This window comes from Astatotilapia calliptera, chromosome 7 (assembly GCF_900246225.1).
Source record: "Astatotilapia calliptera chromosome 7, fAstCal1.2, whole genome shotgun sequence".
Classification (NCBI taxonomy): domain Eukaryota; kingdom Metazoa; phylum Chordata; class Actinopteri; order Cichliformes; family Cichlidae; genus Astatotilapia; species Astatotilapia calliptera.
In genome coordinates, this window is record NC_039308.1 from 6,697,549 (window position 1) to 6,716,180 (window position 18,632).

The 18,632-nt window shown below is 41.0% G+C and overlaps 1 protein-coding gene across 5 annotated transcripts in view; it reads left to right on the forward strand.

The window, feature by feature from the left end:
• mical2b (microtubule associated monooxygenase, calponin and LIM domain containing 2b) overlaps nt 1-18,632 on the forward strand; it is a 58,693-nt gene that overhangs the window by 31,143 nt on the left and 8,918 nt on the right. For 2 of the 5 annotated variants that reach the window (XM_026172760.1, XM_026172761.1), the window contains exons 12-27: nt 1,756-1,903; nt 2,574-2,770; nt 5,281-5,375; nt 5,802-5,870; nt 5,978-6,106; nt 6,728-6,916; nt 7,015-7,287; nt 7,369-7,497; nt 7,871-8,341; nt 9,032-9,133; nt 9,320-9,412; nt 10,174-10,360; nt 10,445-10,518; nt 11,613-11,700; nt 16,415-16,567; nt 18,226-18,279. In XM_026172760.1, coding sequence (XP_026028545.1) covers nt 1,756-1,903; nt 2,574-2,770; nt 5,281-5,375; nt 5,802-5,870; nt 5,978-6,106; nt 6,728-6,916; nt 7,015-7,287; nt 7,369-7,497; nt 7,871-8,341; nt 9,032-9,133; nt 9,320-9,412; nt 10,174-10,360; nt 10,445-10,518; nt 11,613-11,700; nt 16,415-16,567; nt 18,226-18,279 — 2,451 coding nt within the window. Of the gene's footprint in view, nt 1-1,755; nt 1,904-2,573; nt 2,771-5,280; nt 5,376-5,801; nt 5,871-5,977; nt 6,107-6,727; nt 6,917-7,014; nt 7,288-7,368; nt 7,498-7,870; nt 8,342-9,031; nt 9,134-9,319; nt 9,413-10,173; nt 10,361-10,444; nt 10,519-11,612; nt 11,701-14,932; nt 15,201-16,414; nt 16,568-18,225; nt 18,280-18,632 lie in introns of those variants that run through there. The other 3 variants (XM_026172762.1, XM_026172764.1, XM_026172763.1) reach the window with 2 other exon arrangements.

The following is an 18,632-nucleotide window of genomic DNA, read 5'->3' on the forward strand; positions in this document are numbered from 1 at the left end:
TGCATCTGCAGCCTCATTAACACTGCATGAAAGCTTTCTTTGAAACATCAAATTGAGAAGCTCATACGAGGTTTCCAAAAACATCTTAGCACCGGTTGGCAATGTCATCTAATACCCCAAAAAAAGAGTCTGAATAAATTCCTCAGATTGGTTCACAGAAGGAAGGCCGCTGACATCATACTGAATGCTTGCTCAGCCCTCCTGAGGGGAAACTTTAGCTCCATCTCAGTCACAGGCTCGACACGCCTCATTGCAGACAATACAGGTGGATAACATTACACCTGCACGAGGGTCCAACATGAGGCCTCTTTCATGCATGAGCTGACCTGATATGATCTGGAAGAGCAGATGCACACAGTGTAGGGCTTTGCATTTAAATTTGCTCAATTTAGTAATATTAGTACTTTTGGTTATGTTGCATGAAGTCGTACTTTTCAGAGGCACTATGGAAGTATCTGTTCTAAAACCTGGGATGCAGGGGTAATCAAACATTGCATTTGTAAATAAAATAAAATTTAAAAAAAAAGGTAAATATTAACAATTTTAACAGTGTTCATGTCTCCTGCCCCCATAAACGATGCGCCCTGAGACGGCCTCCCTGTAATAATATGATGGCAGTATTGGAGCACAGGATTAACTGGAGAGCTAAAAAAAAAATGGAGTTGGTAAAGAGCTGCGATTATCCTGGGAATATTATACTAATTAGGACTAGGGTTTTGCAATAGAGCCTCAAAATTATATTGTATTATTTCAAAGGAAATTTGTAATACTTTTGAGAATGTAGGAAAAAATGGATCTAATCTGTAATAAATAAAAGCTGTGCTGCAGGCTGCACCAAAATGAAGAGCAGTGAGCTTCTGTAAATCTGTGGCCACAGAGTACCAGCAACATATTATATAGCAATAGTAGTGACGCAGCATAAGTCAAGCCCAAACGTAGCCAAGGTAGCGTTTTTCCCAGAAAAAGTGCTTAAAACTTTAGTTTAACAACAGCTAAGTCAAGTTCAGCTCTTCAGGAGCTGCACAATAAAGGTTTCCCACAGGTTGCTCTTCCTGTTGTGTGGAGTTTAACTAACTAGTGCATCAAGAATGGAGAACTGGCTGTTGTTAGCTTAACATCATATGAAGGATTCGTGATCTGATTGTACTCGGTGTTTGTTGAATCTGGTCCGTTTTCTTGCATTTTTGTTTTCTTTTAAGTTGTTGTCCGAGGCTGACAAGCAGCTGTCGCTGCATGGGCCTGTCTTGTTATTTGTGCTAGGAAGGAAGATGCATGACGTATGACATGACATATTAGTATCACATGCTTTTTATCATGTAAAATCATTAATAATTCTCACTAAGCCTGTGCTATTTCATAAGTTTGTTTAAAATCATGCACTGAAGAGGATACTGGTGTTTTCTCAGAAGCAGGGGATTGCATTGATACCCCACTGCTCCCAGTCCCGCTACCTATAGTGTTTTTGCAGAAAGAGTACTGGGACCCATTGGACACTCTTAATTCCTTCTCTTGTTTGTGTTGCTTGAGTTTACGGTCATGATTTAAAGCATGTCCTTGCATGTGCTCTGCTGCCAGTGTTGCTTCAGGCCTGGGAGGTCGTTCAGGTTTTGCAAGTTCAAACCAACCCGTACTTTATTAACGTGCCATAGTGTCAGCACTGTCTGAGGAACATTTCCAGCCTTGAGGAAATAATGGTGACGATGAAGATGCCCTTTCCTGTGATGCTGCATGCTGACAGACTGTTTCTCTCTGTAGAGTCTGAGGTCCATCCTGGCCGCCTGCTGAACTGGTGTCAGAGGCAGACTCATGGGTACCAGGGAGTCGATGTCACCAACCTCGCATCTTCCTGGAGGAATGGCCTGGCCCTCTGTGCTCTCATCCATCGGCAGAAGCCTGAGCTCATGTAAGGAGAGCCAAAGCTTGCTAACAGGAAACACTTGCACTAATGCTCGTGATAATTCAGGCGACGATTTTTGCTTCTCATACTCATGCTCCGTCAACAGCTTCAAGAGCAATGTTTGGTTTAGAATAGCTTAGTAATTGAGTCATATGATTGTGCAAATTAAAAACAAACAAAAGAAACCTTTCAGAGCCATGTCTCTTTGGCTCTCTCCTCACAGTTTAATTGACTTTTCTTGTGCAATGCTCAATTTTTAAATTGCTTGCTTGATAATTGCTTGATTTCCTGCTGTAGTGGAGCCGTCAGCAGTAACTGGAATGCCCTCAAATAGTCAGCAAGCATAGACTGCTTTATGTATGCTGTCATGAAGCCTCAAGCTGTCACCATCTTGGCTTATTGAAATTGTTCTGAACACAGTGCAGATCTGTATTTTGGTTAATGACTTATATTTTTGTCATATTTTCCTTTAGTTGTTTTTATTCAGCTTTGCTCTAATGTGTGAAGCATTTACGGGACATCTGTAAAATCTAGAAGCTAAATAAATGGCTTGAGTTATCCTCCACAAACGGCTCTATCTCTAGATTGTTTTCAGTATATGGAATATATATGAAGAAACCTCCTGAGCGTATACACACATCTCCTAACCTCACCTTCATCTCCTTTTCCATTTCAGTGATTATGACTCTCTGAACGAGGAGGACGTGGCGGGGAACAATCAGCTGGCGTTTGATGTGGCTGAGCGAGAGTTTGGCATCCAACCGGTGACGACAGGAAAGGAGATGGCTGCAGATTCTCAACCTGATAAGCTGCTGATGGTCCTGTACCTTTCCAAGTTCTACGAGGCCTTCAGGAACTCGCCAGCAAACAAAGGTCAGCTTCTTCCTCACAGAACCACAAAGATTCTTACATGAATTTTTTTTTAATTCAATCATGAACAACCCAATGTTGTTGGGTTTTTTGTTTTTTTTGTTTTTTAAAGTTAGTCTTCATCGTGTCTTTAAATGTAAATTTCTTGGACTGGAAACGGTAGCCCTAAAACCTGACCTCCTGACCCCAGTTTAGGAACAGGAAATGATCATTTAACATTTAACCGTGTGTATTGATCTAACCCTGAACACACAGACGGGGAAGCGGTCGAGGCAGTTATCCATTTGCCAAAAAATGTGAAATGCTGTATGTAACCCAAAAAAGCTGTGAAAATAAGGCTCTCCATCCACTTTATTTCTCTTAAAGGGCAAAACGATACTTGAGAAAATATCCTCACGTGGATCGCATCAAGATCCTTCTAGTGTTTTGGTTGGTAGACAATGATGCTGCTTACTGCTGCTGTGGACACATTTTCATTGTCTTTTTAAATTGTGGAGAAGTCCCTCTGCTAAATTATAGTCCCAGCTGAGTCTTCTACATGAGCTAAAGTTACATGTTACACAACTGTGGTTGAGTTGGTCCCTGCCAGAGACCTGAGTGGTATGCGAGCTATGTCTGTGGAAGACATATCCAGTCGCTTGGCGTAACTCTGGACGCCTTCAGGTCCAGCACCACTGCGAGCTGCAGCCTCAGCCACGTTTTACCTAACGCACTTTAATGTTGGTGTTTGCAGACTTCTGCTGTCTGCTGAACTCAAAGGATGGAAAAATGACTGACTTTCAGTTTATTTGGTGGGAATTTAGGATCTTTAAGTGCATGACTTGAGTTATATTTAGTCTTTACACTGGGCCCCTTTGTGCTGCTGAATAGCCTCGGGTTATTTTGGAAAGATGCATTAGTGGTTTTTACTCCAGTTCCTTTTTTTATTTGGAGTCTAAGGATGAACCCTGGTCTAATTAAGTCCACTGCTCAGACTTGGCCTTATCTAAGTTTAGACTTATCTAAGTTTAAACAGGACTTGTTTCCAGTCCCATGTTTTTATTCTTGGACTCAAATAAAATAGCTTATATCAAAATAATTCACATTTTTCTGAAATTAGGCCATGCTGCTGCCCCTTAGCTTTAAAAAAAAAAAAAAAAAAAAGTTGTTCCCATTTTTTGACTTTTAAGTGGGCTCTGCAAACGGCAGATTTGAGCAGTAGGTGGGCAGGATTTCTGTATTCATAGCCAACACAGCAAGCCTGAGATGGCCTTATAAAGAATATTGCACTTAGTGACATCAAACAGAACCAAAAGTAGAAAAAAATAGTGAGGGAGATAAACATGTAGAGCAGTGTTAGACTCTAAATGTGAAGCAAGCGCTTTGGGCATCAGCTTTGTGGAAAAGGCCTTCAGGGAGTTGATAAGTTGCTGAATACGGATCTCCGCCCACCTCCCCTATGCTAATGTTACACGGCACTCAAACAATTCCACAATAGCAAAGATGGTGCTTAAAGTGTGACTTCCTGGGGTTTTAATGGTTTTTATGCTTTTTTTTTTCTTTTCTTTTTTTTTTTTTTCAAGCTGACTGGATCATGCAGGAGGGCAGAGTTCTGTGCACAGTTCTGTGTTCAGTGCCGTCCTGGCATACACAGGAGTCTGTGGTTGAAGATGTTCAGGTGCCGTGTCTTTAAAACGAGCTTAAATCATCATCCCTCCACCGCCGTGCTTGACAGTTAGAGTGAGGTGTTTTTGCTGACATGCTGTTTGGTTTTGCCAGACGTGGCTCTGTGCATTAATAGCCAAACATCTCCACTTTGGTCTCGTCTGACCAAAGGACACTGTTCCAGAAGCCTTGTGGTTTGTTCAGATGCGACTGTGCACACTTGGCTGCGCTGCCATGTTAAGAAATAAACTTGCTCCTGGCAACCTGTCCAAACAAGTCATGCTTCTTTAATGAAACTCTATTTTCATGAACTTGACCTGTAGTTTCTGAGATTTAGTTTTTTGGAATTTGCGATTTGGGCATTGGTAGTTTTGAGTCCTCTGTGTTGCTATTTTCCTAAACCATTTTTGACAGTGTTGTCCAGTGCGTTGTCTAATTATGGGAGGACCGCTGTTGCTGGGGACTGCTGTTTCAGCAGGGTAGTGTCTGCATCAATTTAATTTTCCTCTAGGTTGTCAGGACCCAGAAAGTCCCATTAAAGCTGCTCTGAAAACAAGTGATCAGCGATTTTTACTCCACCTGTCAGTGGTGGTTGTTCATGTAAAGGGAGCTTTTGTGTCCTTCTCTCCCACTGCCTTGTATGTGACGCATACAGGGTTTTTTTTTGTTTTTTGTTCCATTACTCAAATCAACAAGTGTCGCACTTGCAAACAAATCCACCTCTAAAATAGGAATTTTACTGTTTCCAGCAAGCCTTGTAATGACATTTGATCTTAATAGTAATTTTACATTTTCTTGAACTGTTTTAGCAGAATTTCCTGAAAAGATTGGATAACTTGTATGTAAACTATATTGTGCTTATTTTCCAGTTTCCAGAGAAGGAGATGAAAATGGTGAAGATTATCAATCTAAAACCAACCACAAGGCGCTAAACCTGCCTCAGCCCAGAAAGAGGATTCCCAGGGTAAGGAGAAATGCTGATTCTTGCATTTTGCTGCTTTTTGTGTGATATTGATTTGATCTGAACATTTCTGCTGCTCAACAGTAGTCATATAAATTAGATTAGAGATCAGGTAGCATTAAAGGTCAAAGTAGTGTTTGTAATGCGTGTGTTATCTAACCATGAATCTTAGCTGTTAGTGTGCATAGGATTTATGAGTGCCGGAGGAAAAAGGCGTATTAGTGTAGAGCATCTGTTGTGATAAATAGGTTTGCTTTGTGGTTAATACTCCTGCAGGTTTGCAAGTTTTGGCTTATTGAGAGTACAACAGCCTTTTATTTTGAAATTTCCCACAGGTTTGCCTCTTTTAAAGTCTTTTTTTTATTTTATTTTTTTAACGGATGAAAGTGAGATGCACTTTGTATATGTTTGTGTTGTCTGATGCTGCAGGATGACAAGAAACTGGAGGAAGATTCTGATAACAAGAAACGGCGAAAGGGCAACCACTACCTCACAGAGGTAGGTTCTTCTTTGAAATAGCTTCATTCTTCCAAGCAATGTGGGTAATGCCACTTTTTGCTTTTCAAATTGATCTCACTTTCTCTTTCTCCTTTGTGTGATGCCAGTTGTCCTGTCACAGTGCTCCCCCTGCTGGTGAGGATGGGGAACAACGGGAGAACAAAGTCCGCTCCATGGCAACTCAGCTGCTGGCCAAATTTGAGGAGAACTCCGCAACAGTAAAGGCTCGAACAAAGGTGAGTTTGGTATTTATTTCCTCATCCTCCCTCTGCTGTCTGAGCAGTCTGTGTCGCCTGTGGGGTTTCTGCCTTCTGACTATGTAAAGGGTCTTAAAGGTTGTTAATTTACTTGGGATTTGCCTGCCTGCATCGGATGTGTTGCAGAACAGTTGGCTGTCATTGTATCTGTCTGTAATCTTTTAGCTTTGACGGAGAACATGATGCAGTTTTAAGCTGGTTAAAGAATGCTGTTTGCAGGTTTATTTGATGGTACACCAGAAGGAAAAAGTGTCTGACTCAATACTTCATCTTTGAAGTATTTTCTGTGAGTGTATTTCACTTAAATTCAATAATACTATCTTATGGTAAACGTGGTATGTTGATATTATGAGACTTCCTTTCTCATGATGGAGCATTTACATCCAAATCTTGGTCAGTCTGACAAAAATCTATTTTTTGCTTTTACTTTGGAGAATTGATTTAATGCCTGTATCTTCCTCATGCATGCATTTGTTTTTGCTTGCTGTCCTCATATCACAAACTGGCTTCTTTGCGAAGTAACCCTTTCATGCTCTGCACACCCTTTTCTCACCCTTTACTTTCCTTTTTATTTTCCTATCCACGCCTCCGTCGGATCAGGACCCATCAGATCCATCCTACTCTCCTGCTCAGTCTCCTCCAACTTCCCCACTTCCTTCATCAGATGAGGAGGATGAGGAAGATGGGGAAGTGGAGAGAGAAAATCCCCGTTTTGCAAAGCCCAAAGATGACACTCCTCCTCCTCCTCCTCCTCCTCCTAGTCTGCTTCCCACTCGCCCCAAGTGGCAGGTATGCTTGCCTCTGAGCGCCTCTGAACTTCTTCCATTATGTCATGTAGCATCTGTGCGCATCTGTGCATAATCCATTTCCTCTTGCCTTTGACCCAGCCTTCCATCTACCTTCAGTTGCTTGAGAATCCCGCTACTTTCCTCTCCTCCCCCAAATTCTCTCACACTCGGAGCGCCTGCAGTCGGTCTCCATCGCCCCCACGCTCAAAGAGCCCGTTGAGTCCTCCTCGCTCACTGAGCCCTGACACTCCTGAACATTACTACCCAGAACGCACCTCTCCAGACCTCTCACCTATTCGTCTTTCTCCCTCTCCTCAGTCTGCTCTGGGTGTTGGGCAGTCCTCTGAGAGATCAGGGGGGGTTATGCGGCAGGTGAATGTCATAGCAGTTCTTTACAGTATTTATTTATTTTGAATCCGTTCCAACTTTGACCGCCACCTGCTGTTCCTTTAGAGTAAAGACCAGAGACTGTCTGCTAGGGACTTTTCCAGGAGGAGTATAAAAGAGAGAGCTAGCCTCCTCTCCTCCATGTTTCCAGGCTCAAGCAGATCACCCTCAGCAGCTCCTCTTTGTCTACCACAGGTTGTGTATTATAAACACTCTTGGCATGAAAATGTTCATCCTTTAATCATTTTACTGCTGCATGTTCATGATGGCTAAATTGGGACTAATGCTCGTTTGAGATGTACAGCTGGCTGCTTTTCTGCTCTTTAATTGGTTGTCTGACAAAATGACATCATCTGGGAGGTTTAGACAGTTTGCAGTTTTTGTTTTTGACACTTAGAAGTCCTGCAAAACAACAACTTTCAGTTTAATTCCCAGCAGTGATTCTAAGATGGTAAATGTTACACCGCTCCTCTTCACTTTAGAGTTTGATAACCTTTTAATGATCTTGTTTCTGCGCTTTCATCATTTTATTCTACTCAGCCTAATGTTTCTGACTCCTCTTCTTTAGGTGGAATCATCCATTTCCTCTCCTCTTTCCTTGTCAACACCTCCTCTTGTTCTGTCTATACCTAAGAGCTCCACCGTCTACCCTGTGGTCCACCCTGTCCCTGACCCCACAGCCCAGGCTGGTTTCTCCTCTGTCCCACTTTGCACTCCTGGACACAAGGACAAGACACACACTCCCTCTTCCACTGACTCTGAAAAAACACAGGAAATCTGTTCACTTCATCCTAATTCCTCTGCACCCAACAGCGAAACATTTGCTGCTCTTTCCTTGCCTTGCTTTGGGACCCAAAAGAGCTCCTCTCCGCTCTCGGACGCTGGCTGTGAACATGAACAGAGCGGCTCGTCAGGCCTCGAGCAGAATTATGAGAATATGTGTGAGAGTTCACAGAACGATGTGGAAAATGAGCAGGAGAAGGTTCACAAAACTGTGACAGTTGATGATAGTAACGCATCTGAAAATAATCACACGAAGGTAACAGAGTCATTGTGCACGTCGATGGCCTGCATGAAGACCGCTTGGTAGTCGGTACTGCTTATCTAACAAAATATAAATGTAACGCTGCCTGAGCTGCATGAGCTTTAAACCTTCTGCAAAGTAACCCATTTCTGTGCCTGCATGAGTTTCCATTGTTGTGTTAACTTGTGAATGTCACGGAAGAAAACTAACAGCTCTAACATACTTCAACATTCAGTATACAGCAAGAAATCGCATTATGTTAATGAAAATTCAAATTCACAGTATTCTTTTGCAAAAATTCTCTTTTTTTTTTCTGGTTTATTGTGAACCTACAAATATTATTTTTGGAAGTCTAATTCATAACAAACTAATTTACTAGCTATCTCCCCAATGGATAAAATGGAAACATTTCACGAGAATGTAAAAAATATTCTGTTAAAATTAAAGTGTTAAGGCTATTAACCTTAAACCTGCTTATTAAGTAAAAATGTTGCCTTCCAATTAATTTATTTTAAAAAAGCTTGTTTTATAAACTGACTTCATGACCAGGAACTATAAACCCCATGGGGGCATTAGGTTTATAGTTTATAGCATGGGGGTCCTGCTCGTTGTTTTTCCTCTTGTATTCACATTCGCATGTGTTCAATAACACATTTATTCTTTATGAAATGAATCAAGCTGTTGCTCATTCTGCTGCTCATTTAGCACTCGGAGAGGTCTGGTCCTGAGGACCTCAGGAGAATCGTTCCAAAGTCACTCGCTCGCTCCATAAGTTGTCCGACTGGGGCTCCTCGTTACAGCAAAGAGGTACCAAGCAGTGCCTCAGTCTGAATACAGTGTGATACCGTTTAATACAAATCATCCATTTTCAGCCTTTTCCTTCTGCCCTCTTGATAATTCCTGTCTGATTCCCAAACTTTCACCCTTTTTCCTTCTTTTTTCCCCTTCTCGTCTTTTTGTCCTCCCGTCCTCTTCACCTGTCATTAATGTTAGCGTACAGTTGGAAAGGTATCATCAGCCATAGATGCTAAAGCTCAGATACTGGCCATCCTCTATGAGACAGACCACAGGCCCAGTGCTCCACCGGTAAGATGCATGTGGCTTTAGCCCCGAGTCTTTTTTTGTCTGTGTTGCCGGGGTTCATTTAAAACTGCAGCTTGTATTCAATTTAATACTATTTCATCACAGCAAACACAACTCCAGATACTAATATTCATGAACTGATGGGAAATGTGTACGCCATAATCACGGGTGTAAGATGCATTTTGGGTGATGTAGGCAGGATGTCCTCTCTGGTTCTGGTACAGGACTTAGAACCTTTATGACAACTAAACAAATAATAAAATGTTAAATTGGTGAAGTTCTCTTTAACAGCATCTTTCATAACTAACAAAAAATGACTGTACTTGCGTCCCTGCTTTGACACATACACAGGCCTGGAGCAGGTCTAAACGTCCATGAATCTTCTGCTCTTTTTACAGTCCTGTAATATCGCCTGAGAATAAGTATCCAGACTGTTCCTGTGAACTGGAAGTGGTTGTTTTATTTTTTATTCTTGTTATTGACTCTTGCACAAAATTATACTGTGTGTCCCTAAAAACTTTCATATACTGCTTCAGCAACTTTACAGCTATCAAGAGCAACACTTTCTGTGATTGTGACCAGCTTTGCAGCTTTGACAGTTTCTTTATGCTGCAATCTGGCTGTTTGCTCCTGATATGTGTGTTTTTGTTTGGGGGTTCTTTTTATTCCCCTCCTCAGGTGTCTCTTGGAAGAAAACGGTCCTAAAAGCTTGCTTGAAAGAATCTTTCAAAAATCTAACCCTATGCTGGCCTTCTTCCTCTCAGTGTGTGGTGCGTAAGGACTTCCCTCCCGGGTTGGGCGGCAGCGACATCTGCCACTTCTGCTCCAAGCGGGTGTACGTGATGGAGAGACTCAGCGCCGAGGGCTACTTCTTCCACCGAGAGTGTTTCCGCTGCGACGCTTGCAACTGCACTCTCCGCCTGGGAGGACACACATTTGACTCACAGGAGGGTACGTTGCATTTGCTGGACTTGCCTTTAAAACCTGTAGGAGACGTCACTTCAAAATATATATTTTTTTCTGCTTTCTGTACAGCTAAATTCTACTGCAAGCTGCATTATGCACAGCGCCTGTACAGCAATAACCCAGGAAGAGTTAGGAGGAGAATGGTAAGGAACCCAACACCCAACATTTACTTATTACAAAGTAAATGTTTATTACACAATGTAATATCCATATGTAATATCACTGTTCAGTTCTATTAGCTAGCTTTTAGAAAAGATCTTCTTTTATAGCACAAAGGAAATGTTTCATGTTAACCTCTTTTATAAGGAGCTTGGAAAGAAAAGCGTCTGGACTTCCAAGTTTCCTTGAAGAAGTTTCACCTCTCATCCGAGAAGTTCTAAGAGCAATGGAGAGTCCCACATTTTAAACTCTACGGGAGTGTCCCCAAGAGGGACATGGACCCCCTATTGATCCTCTACCTAATCACACGAGCCAAGGTGTGAAAACATGTGTGGGTCACAATCGGCCAAGGTTTCAGGTGAACCCATTGTGAAGCCTAGCCCCGCCCTATGATGTGATTTCCTGTGGTCAAATGGCCCAGGATGTGAGTTGGCGTTAAGGTGTCTGGGAAGGATCTCAAACCTGGATTATAGATGACAGACACTTGGTGTCGTAAGCCACCGCCTCTGTTCAAAGATGGTCATTCACGGTGGACATAGATGGCTTCTTTCACACTTTCCTCTAAAGAGGATGCTAATGTTCACATTTTGGACATTTGGATATTTTAGGTAGAGGATCAATAGGGGGTTCATGACCCTCCTGGGGACACTCCCATAGGGCTTGAGACTCTCCACCAATTACTCTTAGAACTGAAGAAGCTTCTTCAAGGAAACAAGGAAAAAGTCCAGACGCTTTTTAGAGTACGATGACCTGGATGACTGAGAACCTTCAGACGGTTTTCTTCACTGTTATTCATATGAACGAGTACCTATTATTATGGGATGGCATTCCACCCTGCTTAAAGGATACAATCAAACCTTCAGTGTGGGTATCTGTCCTCCATACTCTAATTCTGGATTACCCTATATTCAGCATGAAAAGAATAGCAGTGTTAGAGCATCGGTGTGAAACAGTAGTTTTAGTGGAATAAACTTGTGTGGTTGTCTAAATCTTCTTGTTGAAAAGTTCCCTGTTGTTGTTGTTTTAGAAGAGTGTGTTGCATTTCTGAGTTCTTTCTCTGTGTGTTGTTTTTGTACAGGAACCCCAAAGTCGTGTCGCACCCTCGTCCATGGACGGCGGGAGCTACACCACCGCCACCACGGGCAGCACCCAGCTGCAACCCCCAGGTACCCTGGTTTCCTTGCTTAGGCGAGGCTTGAGCCTGCCGAGGCGTGCTAGCCGGGCTGTGTGTGTGTTGCCTCAACAGCTGTTGGGAAGTGTGTGTGAGTCTTTCTCAGCTGTGGGGTCGCACGTAAGGAGCTACTCGCATGACTATGTGTTGCTGTTTGAGCTGCTGAGCCTGGGCTGTCCTCTGCTCTACATGATGCATGAGGTGTTGGGACAGATCTACCAGGAGCCCCAGATGGCCCAGCAGCATCTCGTCGGCCACCAGCTCACTTAGGAGGGAGACTAACGGGGGGGTCATGGAGCCAGGTGGCCAGATAGGAGCCCAGATGGATTTCTTTTTCTTTTGCATTTCCCAAAAAAGCGTCAAATGTGCAATGCTTTCCATCATTTCATTTCATTTTAGTCTTGTGTTTTTGAAGCCATCAGTAATTTATGAAGCAGGACGCCATGTTGAGCGCTCTACCCGGGTTCTTTTGGTACATGCTTGTTGACCATCAGGCTCTCCTGGTGTTGTAACCTTCTCTGACTCCCATGGGTTTGTTCCAGGCAGATTTTTACCCACTGGGCTGTCACAGAAATGTCCAACCCAGACCGCAAGACACTCTAAACAAGAATCTGATTAGTTAATATATCGTCAGTATTATAGTAATTGCACTAGAGTGACCTGGAACACGCTCTCTGCTTCAATCTTTTTAAGCCATCGGGACTGAGTGTTGGTTTTTCTCAGTGGACTAAACCAGTAATTGTGGTGTCTGCACTCTGCCTGCTGCCCCGTAACGCTGCAACACCAGAGTGTGCAATAGTAATACCAAACTTTTCTTCTTTCTTTTTTTTTTATTTTTTATTTTTTTTATAATAAATACATTTTTCAGGAAGTGCTTTTCATTTTTGTATATCTTTTTTTTTTTTTTTTTTTTTTTTTGTAAATCTCAAAGTATTTCACTTTGTGTATTTTCTTAAAGGTAATTCACCGATGTCCCTTTATTTATTCAGGATTCATTATTTATTGTATTGTTTTCTGTTAAAAATCATTTTAAAAATATGGATGGAATTCAAATTATTTAAAAAAAAATTTAATCATTTACGTTTCTCTCTTTGGGTGACGATTCATCTAATTTTTTACTTCTGTTTTCTAATTGTCACGAGAGCACCCACTCTGTGTTGGGGTTTTTTGCAGTATTTTCTTGCATTGGGTTATAAAATTAACTCAAAAGCACATTATTTCAGACTGTTTTTTTTTTTTTGTTTGTTTTTTGTTTTTTTTGTTTTTTTTTTTTTTTTTCTTTCGGCCTCCCTGTTGGCCAAAGTCATTGAATCCAAACCTACTGAAGTTCTTGACTCAGTGAAAATGTTCACTTTGTTTTTAGCTTTGCAACAATGTAGCGCTTTTATTTTGTGAAATGTGAGCCTTATTTGTTATATTCTGTTTTGTTAATGATACCTAAGGTGTATTCAGTGCTTAATATCGTAACGTGAGAATTTCAGTGCTGATTGTACCATTTCCTGTAATTCTCACTATATTGTGCATTTTTTCCATCTTTCCATTCATTCTCCTTTATCTTATCTGTCTCCTTTTTTCTCCCCCTCCCAAATTCATTTCCTCTGTCTCATTCACTTCATTTTGTTCAGTCCGTTCAAGTTTCCAATGCTGCACCCTCTGATTGGCTGAGTCCTGTGAAGGTGACGATTGGCTGGCTTTGGCCATAAGAGCTTGTCTGCTTTCGTAGCTCTGTACTGTCTCTGTGTAACCCAGAGTAACCAGCATGAACCACACGTATCGCATGCTATAGTTGATAAAGGTGTTACGTGCAGCTTTGTGGTATGTTAAATACTATATTAAATATTATGCAATGAACAGTATCATGCAAACAACTCGCCAAGAATACTTACATGAAAGGATGAAGCTGCCATTATCTTCAGTTCTTTGGTATCTAAACTGTGCATCAAACTGAAATTAGCTTTTCTTTTTAGCCATGCTAGCGGTTTGGCCCGTGCATAGACTGTATATAAAAGATGGAGCTTGCAAAGTGAAACAAATGTGAAATGGTAATAAACCAGTATTAATTCGAATGACCAGCAGGGGGTCAATCTTCTAGTTGCAAAAACATGTCCAGCTGTATAGAAATATGGAAAATAGTCCTCCGTTGATCGATCCCTTCGTAAATACTTTCCTGATACATTTCTTTTTTTTGGTCATTGTCACCAGTTTCAAGTCTCACTAAAGACGTTTGATCATCTTGCATATTTTAGTGTCCAGAACTAGCAGGCTGTGCAGTGCCACCCTCTGCTTGTGAACTCTGGTTTTAAAAAGGTGCTAAAAATGTTCAGTTTGAGGCTTTACAAAATGCTTTCATCATTTATATACAGTCTATGGATCTAGGGATGGCGCTATTGGTTTGACGTCAGCTGACCAACAACATTTGTAGGGATTCTCTTCACAGAGCCTACAGATGAAATAAGCTAACTTAATGTAGCCTTCTATTGACCAATATAAATATAAGAGTTAAACCAGTGGTGGATTTTTGTGTCCGATGTTTGGTCCCCATTAAATGTGCTGGGCCATTGTTCAACTTTCTACCACTGTACTTCACAAATGAGGCAGAAATTGAACTGAAACATGGCGATTGACTCTCTGCTCAGCCGTGGTGCTACATGTGCTGCACAAAGTGTTGAGAGAAATTTCAAACGGTGCAGAGAGAGCAGATCACTGTGTGATGATACCAAAGCTCATATGATAATGCAACACAACAGACACCAGTACTGGTGGAGCTTCAGGATTAATGGCTGATATTGGCCAACTGTATCAGTTTGACACAGGCTCCTACCTGCTCTTTGAAGTATTTAAACTTTGGATACATAGAAATATCTAATTTAACCTTTTTATTTTTTAGTGGTTTAATTGGATTTGTTCACCTAAGGGAAGGGACATATAAAGGTTAATGTTGCAGGTCCACTATTTTTAAAAACCTTGGATTAAACTTCATAATCTTATGGTTAACGGATGCATATGTAGCACTTTTTTTTTTTTTAGCCAGTTTGCGCAGGCTAACCCTCGTAATGCTCACGTTGTGCTCTGCTTGTCCCTCACTCCTCTAACACCAAGCACCGACGTGAATGCCCCTGGATTGATTTGTTCTCTAACACAGCAGCAGCCTCCCTTCTTCTTAGGCCCGTTCGACGGTAACACGTGTCCACATGTCTGTGGTCTGTCTGTGGTTCCCTCTGTTTCAGAAGGAAGCCTCCCCCCCTCAGAGCCCCTCTCCAGGTCCCTCTCATGTACCTCCTAGTCTTTGCTCAGGAGTGAAGCAGCCCAGTAGCAGCTTTTTGGTTTTTTTGCACACTGCCACAGACCTTCTTGTGGCTACTGTCTGTGTTACGCAGTTATGTTATCTCAACGCAGCCTTCCAGCCTTATTTTTTCCACATTGAGAATTCCTGTAAAAATGCTAATTTATGATATTTATAAGCTGTAAATATATTTCAAAATAAATCAGTTTGATTGCATAAATTACTCGCGTCATCATTTGTTGTTACAGTTGAACAGGGGTTGTCTCATAATTGAGCAGTTAAATTAAAAACAAACAACTTCTTTTATAGGAAATCTTTTTTTCTTTTATGCTAACATCACCCACACAAATCATGTTCACGATCACAGCTTTTGTTAACCATTAACTTGAGCTTTTTGAGAAGGTGACAAAAAATGCTGGCTATTAATAACAATAATAACTGTAAAGGCAAACAAGGAAGAACAAGGTTCATGCAAAAGCTTGCATATAATTGGAAAAAGCTCAAGACCTAAACAGAATTGAAGTGAATCTTCTGTTAGCTTTCTCATGGGTTCTGCTAGCGGGTCTTCTCTGTCCTTTCCTTCAAATTTGACATCTCTGAATCCTAGCTTTAAAGGTTTTTTTTTGTTTTTTGTTTTTTAAATTATTATTATTGTTGTTTCACTTTCACTTGATCCCAAACCTTTCAAGTAAATTTTTTGAGCCAAACCAAAAATGGATAACTGGTGCCATCAGTGTTAAAAATAAGAAAAATACCTAGGGGCCCATTTATACCTGTGGTTATACCGACATCTTTTCATTTCTTTGCTGTTACCAAGTGGAATCCCCTTCTGTACAATGTTGACTTCGTTACTCTGTGAGTACTCATGAATATGTGACTGTGTATTTTATCTATGCCTGTATGGAAATGAAGATTTTCTGTGAAGTTGCAGTTCAGTCAGACCACTCACCTTTACCTTTTACTTCTTACAGCAGCACTGTGTAGTTAGTCGTTCAAGCTTCGAGCTCAACAGTCCATGTAGATATTTTGCATGTAGAAATTGGGGAGAGATGGGAAAATGCAGCTTAAACAAACCAGTCGTGTGCGCGTGAAGCAGCACATTTCTGGTTGTCTGACTGAACTCGTCTCACTCTGTGTGTTTAAACAGCTTCTGTGTCCCTAAGAAGCCAAAATATGCTTCAGATTAAATTCTTGAATTTAAGAATAGTTCTGTTTAATTTTGCAATGCTTAATTAGCGCCTAGCATCTTTACTTTGAGATGCAGGACTAGTAGTTCAGTTCTTGTAACTGTCAACTTTTTTGTGCTGAAGTTCTTAAGTCTGTTCTTAAGATCACAGGCATGAAACGCGCTGTTTAATAACATTGCACCGCTGATTAGTTTAACACGAACTTGAATGTAATGGCTGCATACTGTTGTTACTTGCAGACGAGGCCTCCAGTTCACTCTCTGAACCGCTTGATAAAAAAGTTCCCGACGATGTGGATGTGGCAGTGGAAGCTCACGATGCTTCCTGTTTAGTAAAATCCAAAACGCAAGATACCGCCGCAGCAAAAGGTCAAAGCCAGGACTCTTCCAAAGGTCAGTGCGATTTTCTTTTTTTTGAAGAAATGAGGATGGTAGGCTGGAGGAAAAACAACGATTTCCAGTTGCTCGGATGGCTTTTTAAATCCCCAAAGTTTATGTTTGTTGTTTCATTCATAGCATGATATTCCCTGAGGGAGAATCTCAAACTGGCTGAACTCTAACTCGTGACTTTACTTTGTTTGTGTTGGAGACCCTCCTCCGGTTATGTGTGGGAGACAGGGGTGTGACTGATTTTATAGTTTTTGTCCCACACCACTGTAACAGTCTGTCCACATCAGGGGTGGAAAAGTACAGACATACTGTGAGTAGAAGTGTGTTGAAAAATACTCCAGTAAAAGTTAAAGCACTGGTTCAACTTTGTTGCTCAAGTAAAAGTGAAAAAGGACACAGGAACTGGACTTTCTGCTTTTTTAATATAATACAATATAATATTATTACGTGAGTGCAGACACTCTTTGTGGATTTACACAACTGAATTCAACCAGATGTAAGCAGATGTTTCAGTTCTGTTCCATTTTATTGTCTTTACACCAGACGTTAAGTTGTTATAACGACTGAGTTCAGTGAATGAATCCAAGCATCATCAACTTAAATGTAAATGAATCTGTGCTACACTTGATGTAACCCAACACTCTGACCTTACCAGTCCAACACAGGGCTTTACTGCGAACTCACCACAGTCCTGCAAACTAAGCTGTTTACCTGCACAAAACTTCCCAGAACTTTCATGCGACGTTTGAATAACATAACGTTGGTGTGCTTAGTTTGTTTCGCAGGACATTTCACAATATGAAAAAACATAATTTATCAAAACGCATCATATACAGATCCAACACGTGATTAAAAAGGATGACATTGTGTGCAATCTTTAAATGTGCAGCTCATCAAGTGTCACTGAGCAATCTGTACCTTTTGAAATATAACCTCTCTTCTCTGGTCTACATAGATTTCTCCACATGAACATTGCAAACTCTCAAAGCTGAGGTTCTTAGTATTCGCAGAGTATCTCCTCTTATCCAGTAAGAGATTCTAAAGCAGAATACAGAACATCTCAATTTCGCTATTCTTCCCTATTTAAATAGGACAAGTAACACCTGCAACATGAGATGTGCTTGAGATATCACTCAAATCCATTTATTACCACTTCTAATGGATATTTTTCCACCTGTTTAAGAAGCTCTTTGTTAAAATAAAGAAAGGAAGCAAAATGTGTTTCCTTTACAGCAAACCAAAGGCTTGCAGGAATGCATGAAAAAGCTCTTCCCAGCTTTTTAGAAGCACGTTGCTAGCTTCAAATTTAAAATATGACATATTTTACAAATGGTATGTCATATATTACCTTTGTGCTATTTTCTGTGAAATACGCCTTTAAATTAGTTTCACATTATTGCATTCTGTTTGGATTTACATTTCACACCATATTCCAACTTTTTCAAAAATGTCGCACATTATTATTAAAATGTTCTTTTTCTTACCTGGTGAGATGAGCTTTTTCATGTGACCCACACCTGATCTGTTCCACACCAAATTCTTACCTGACAGCATTCCCCACATTCACTTAATCAGCCTTCATTTCATTTTTTCTGTGTTTAATTCATTTCTGCTTAATGTTAACCTTTGCAACTTATAGAAATTCTTCCCTTGTTTTGCAGATCACTGTAACCCCAAACACAAACACAACAGATGGAAGCGGAAGATTCGAGCAAGTGAGTAGCTCAGATTTTCACTCCGGTCTTGCCTCTGCCATCATCATCAATCTTCCTGTTGTTGTCGTCATCGTTTCAATGAGAACCGAAAACTTGTTTCTTGTCTGACAGCTATTAATAGTTTGGTTGTGAGACTTTACTTAGTTGTTTTTACAGTGCAGGCTGTTACTGATAAAACATTTCACTCTACAATATCTGTGCACAAATAACGTGATGTGACAAACCAGATGTCAGTGGGGAAAGTGCCCAATTACAGTTACTGTAGGCTTGTGGTTTTTATGTAGTTGATAAACTGTCATCCAATGTATTCAACACTAGAGGTCACTGTTTCCCATCTTTGTAGTGTTCTGGGC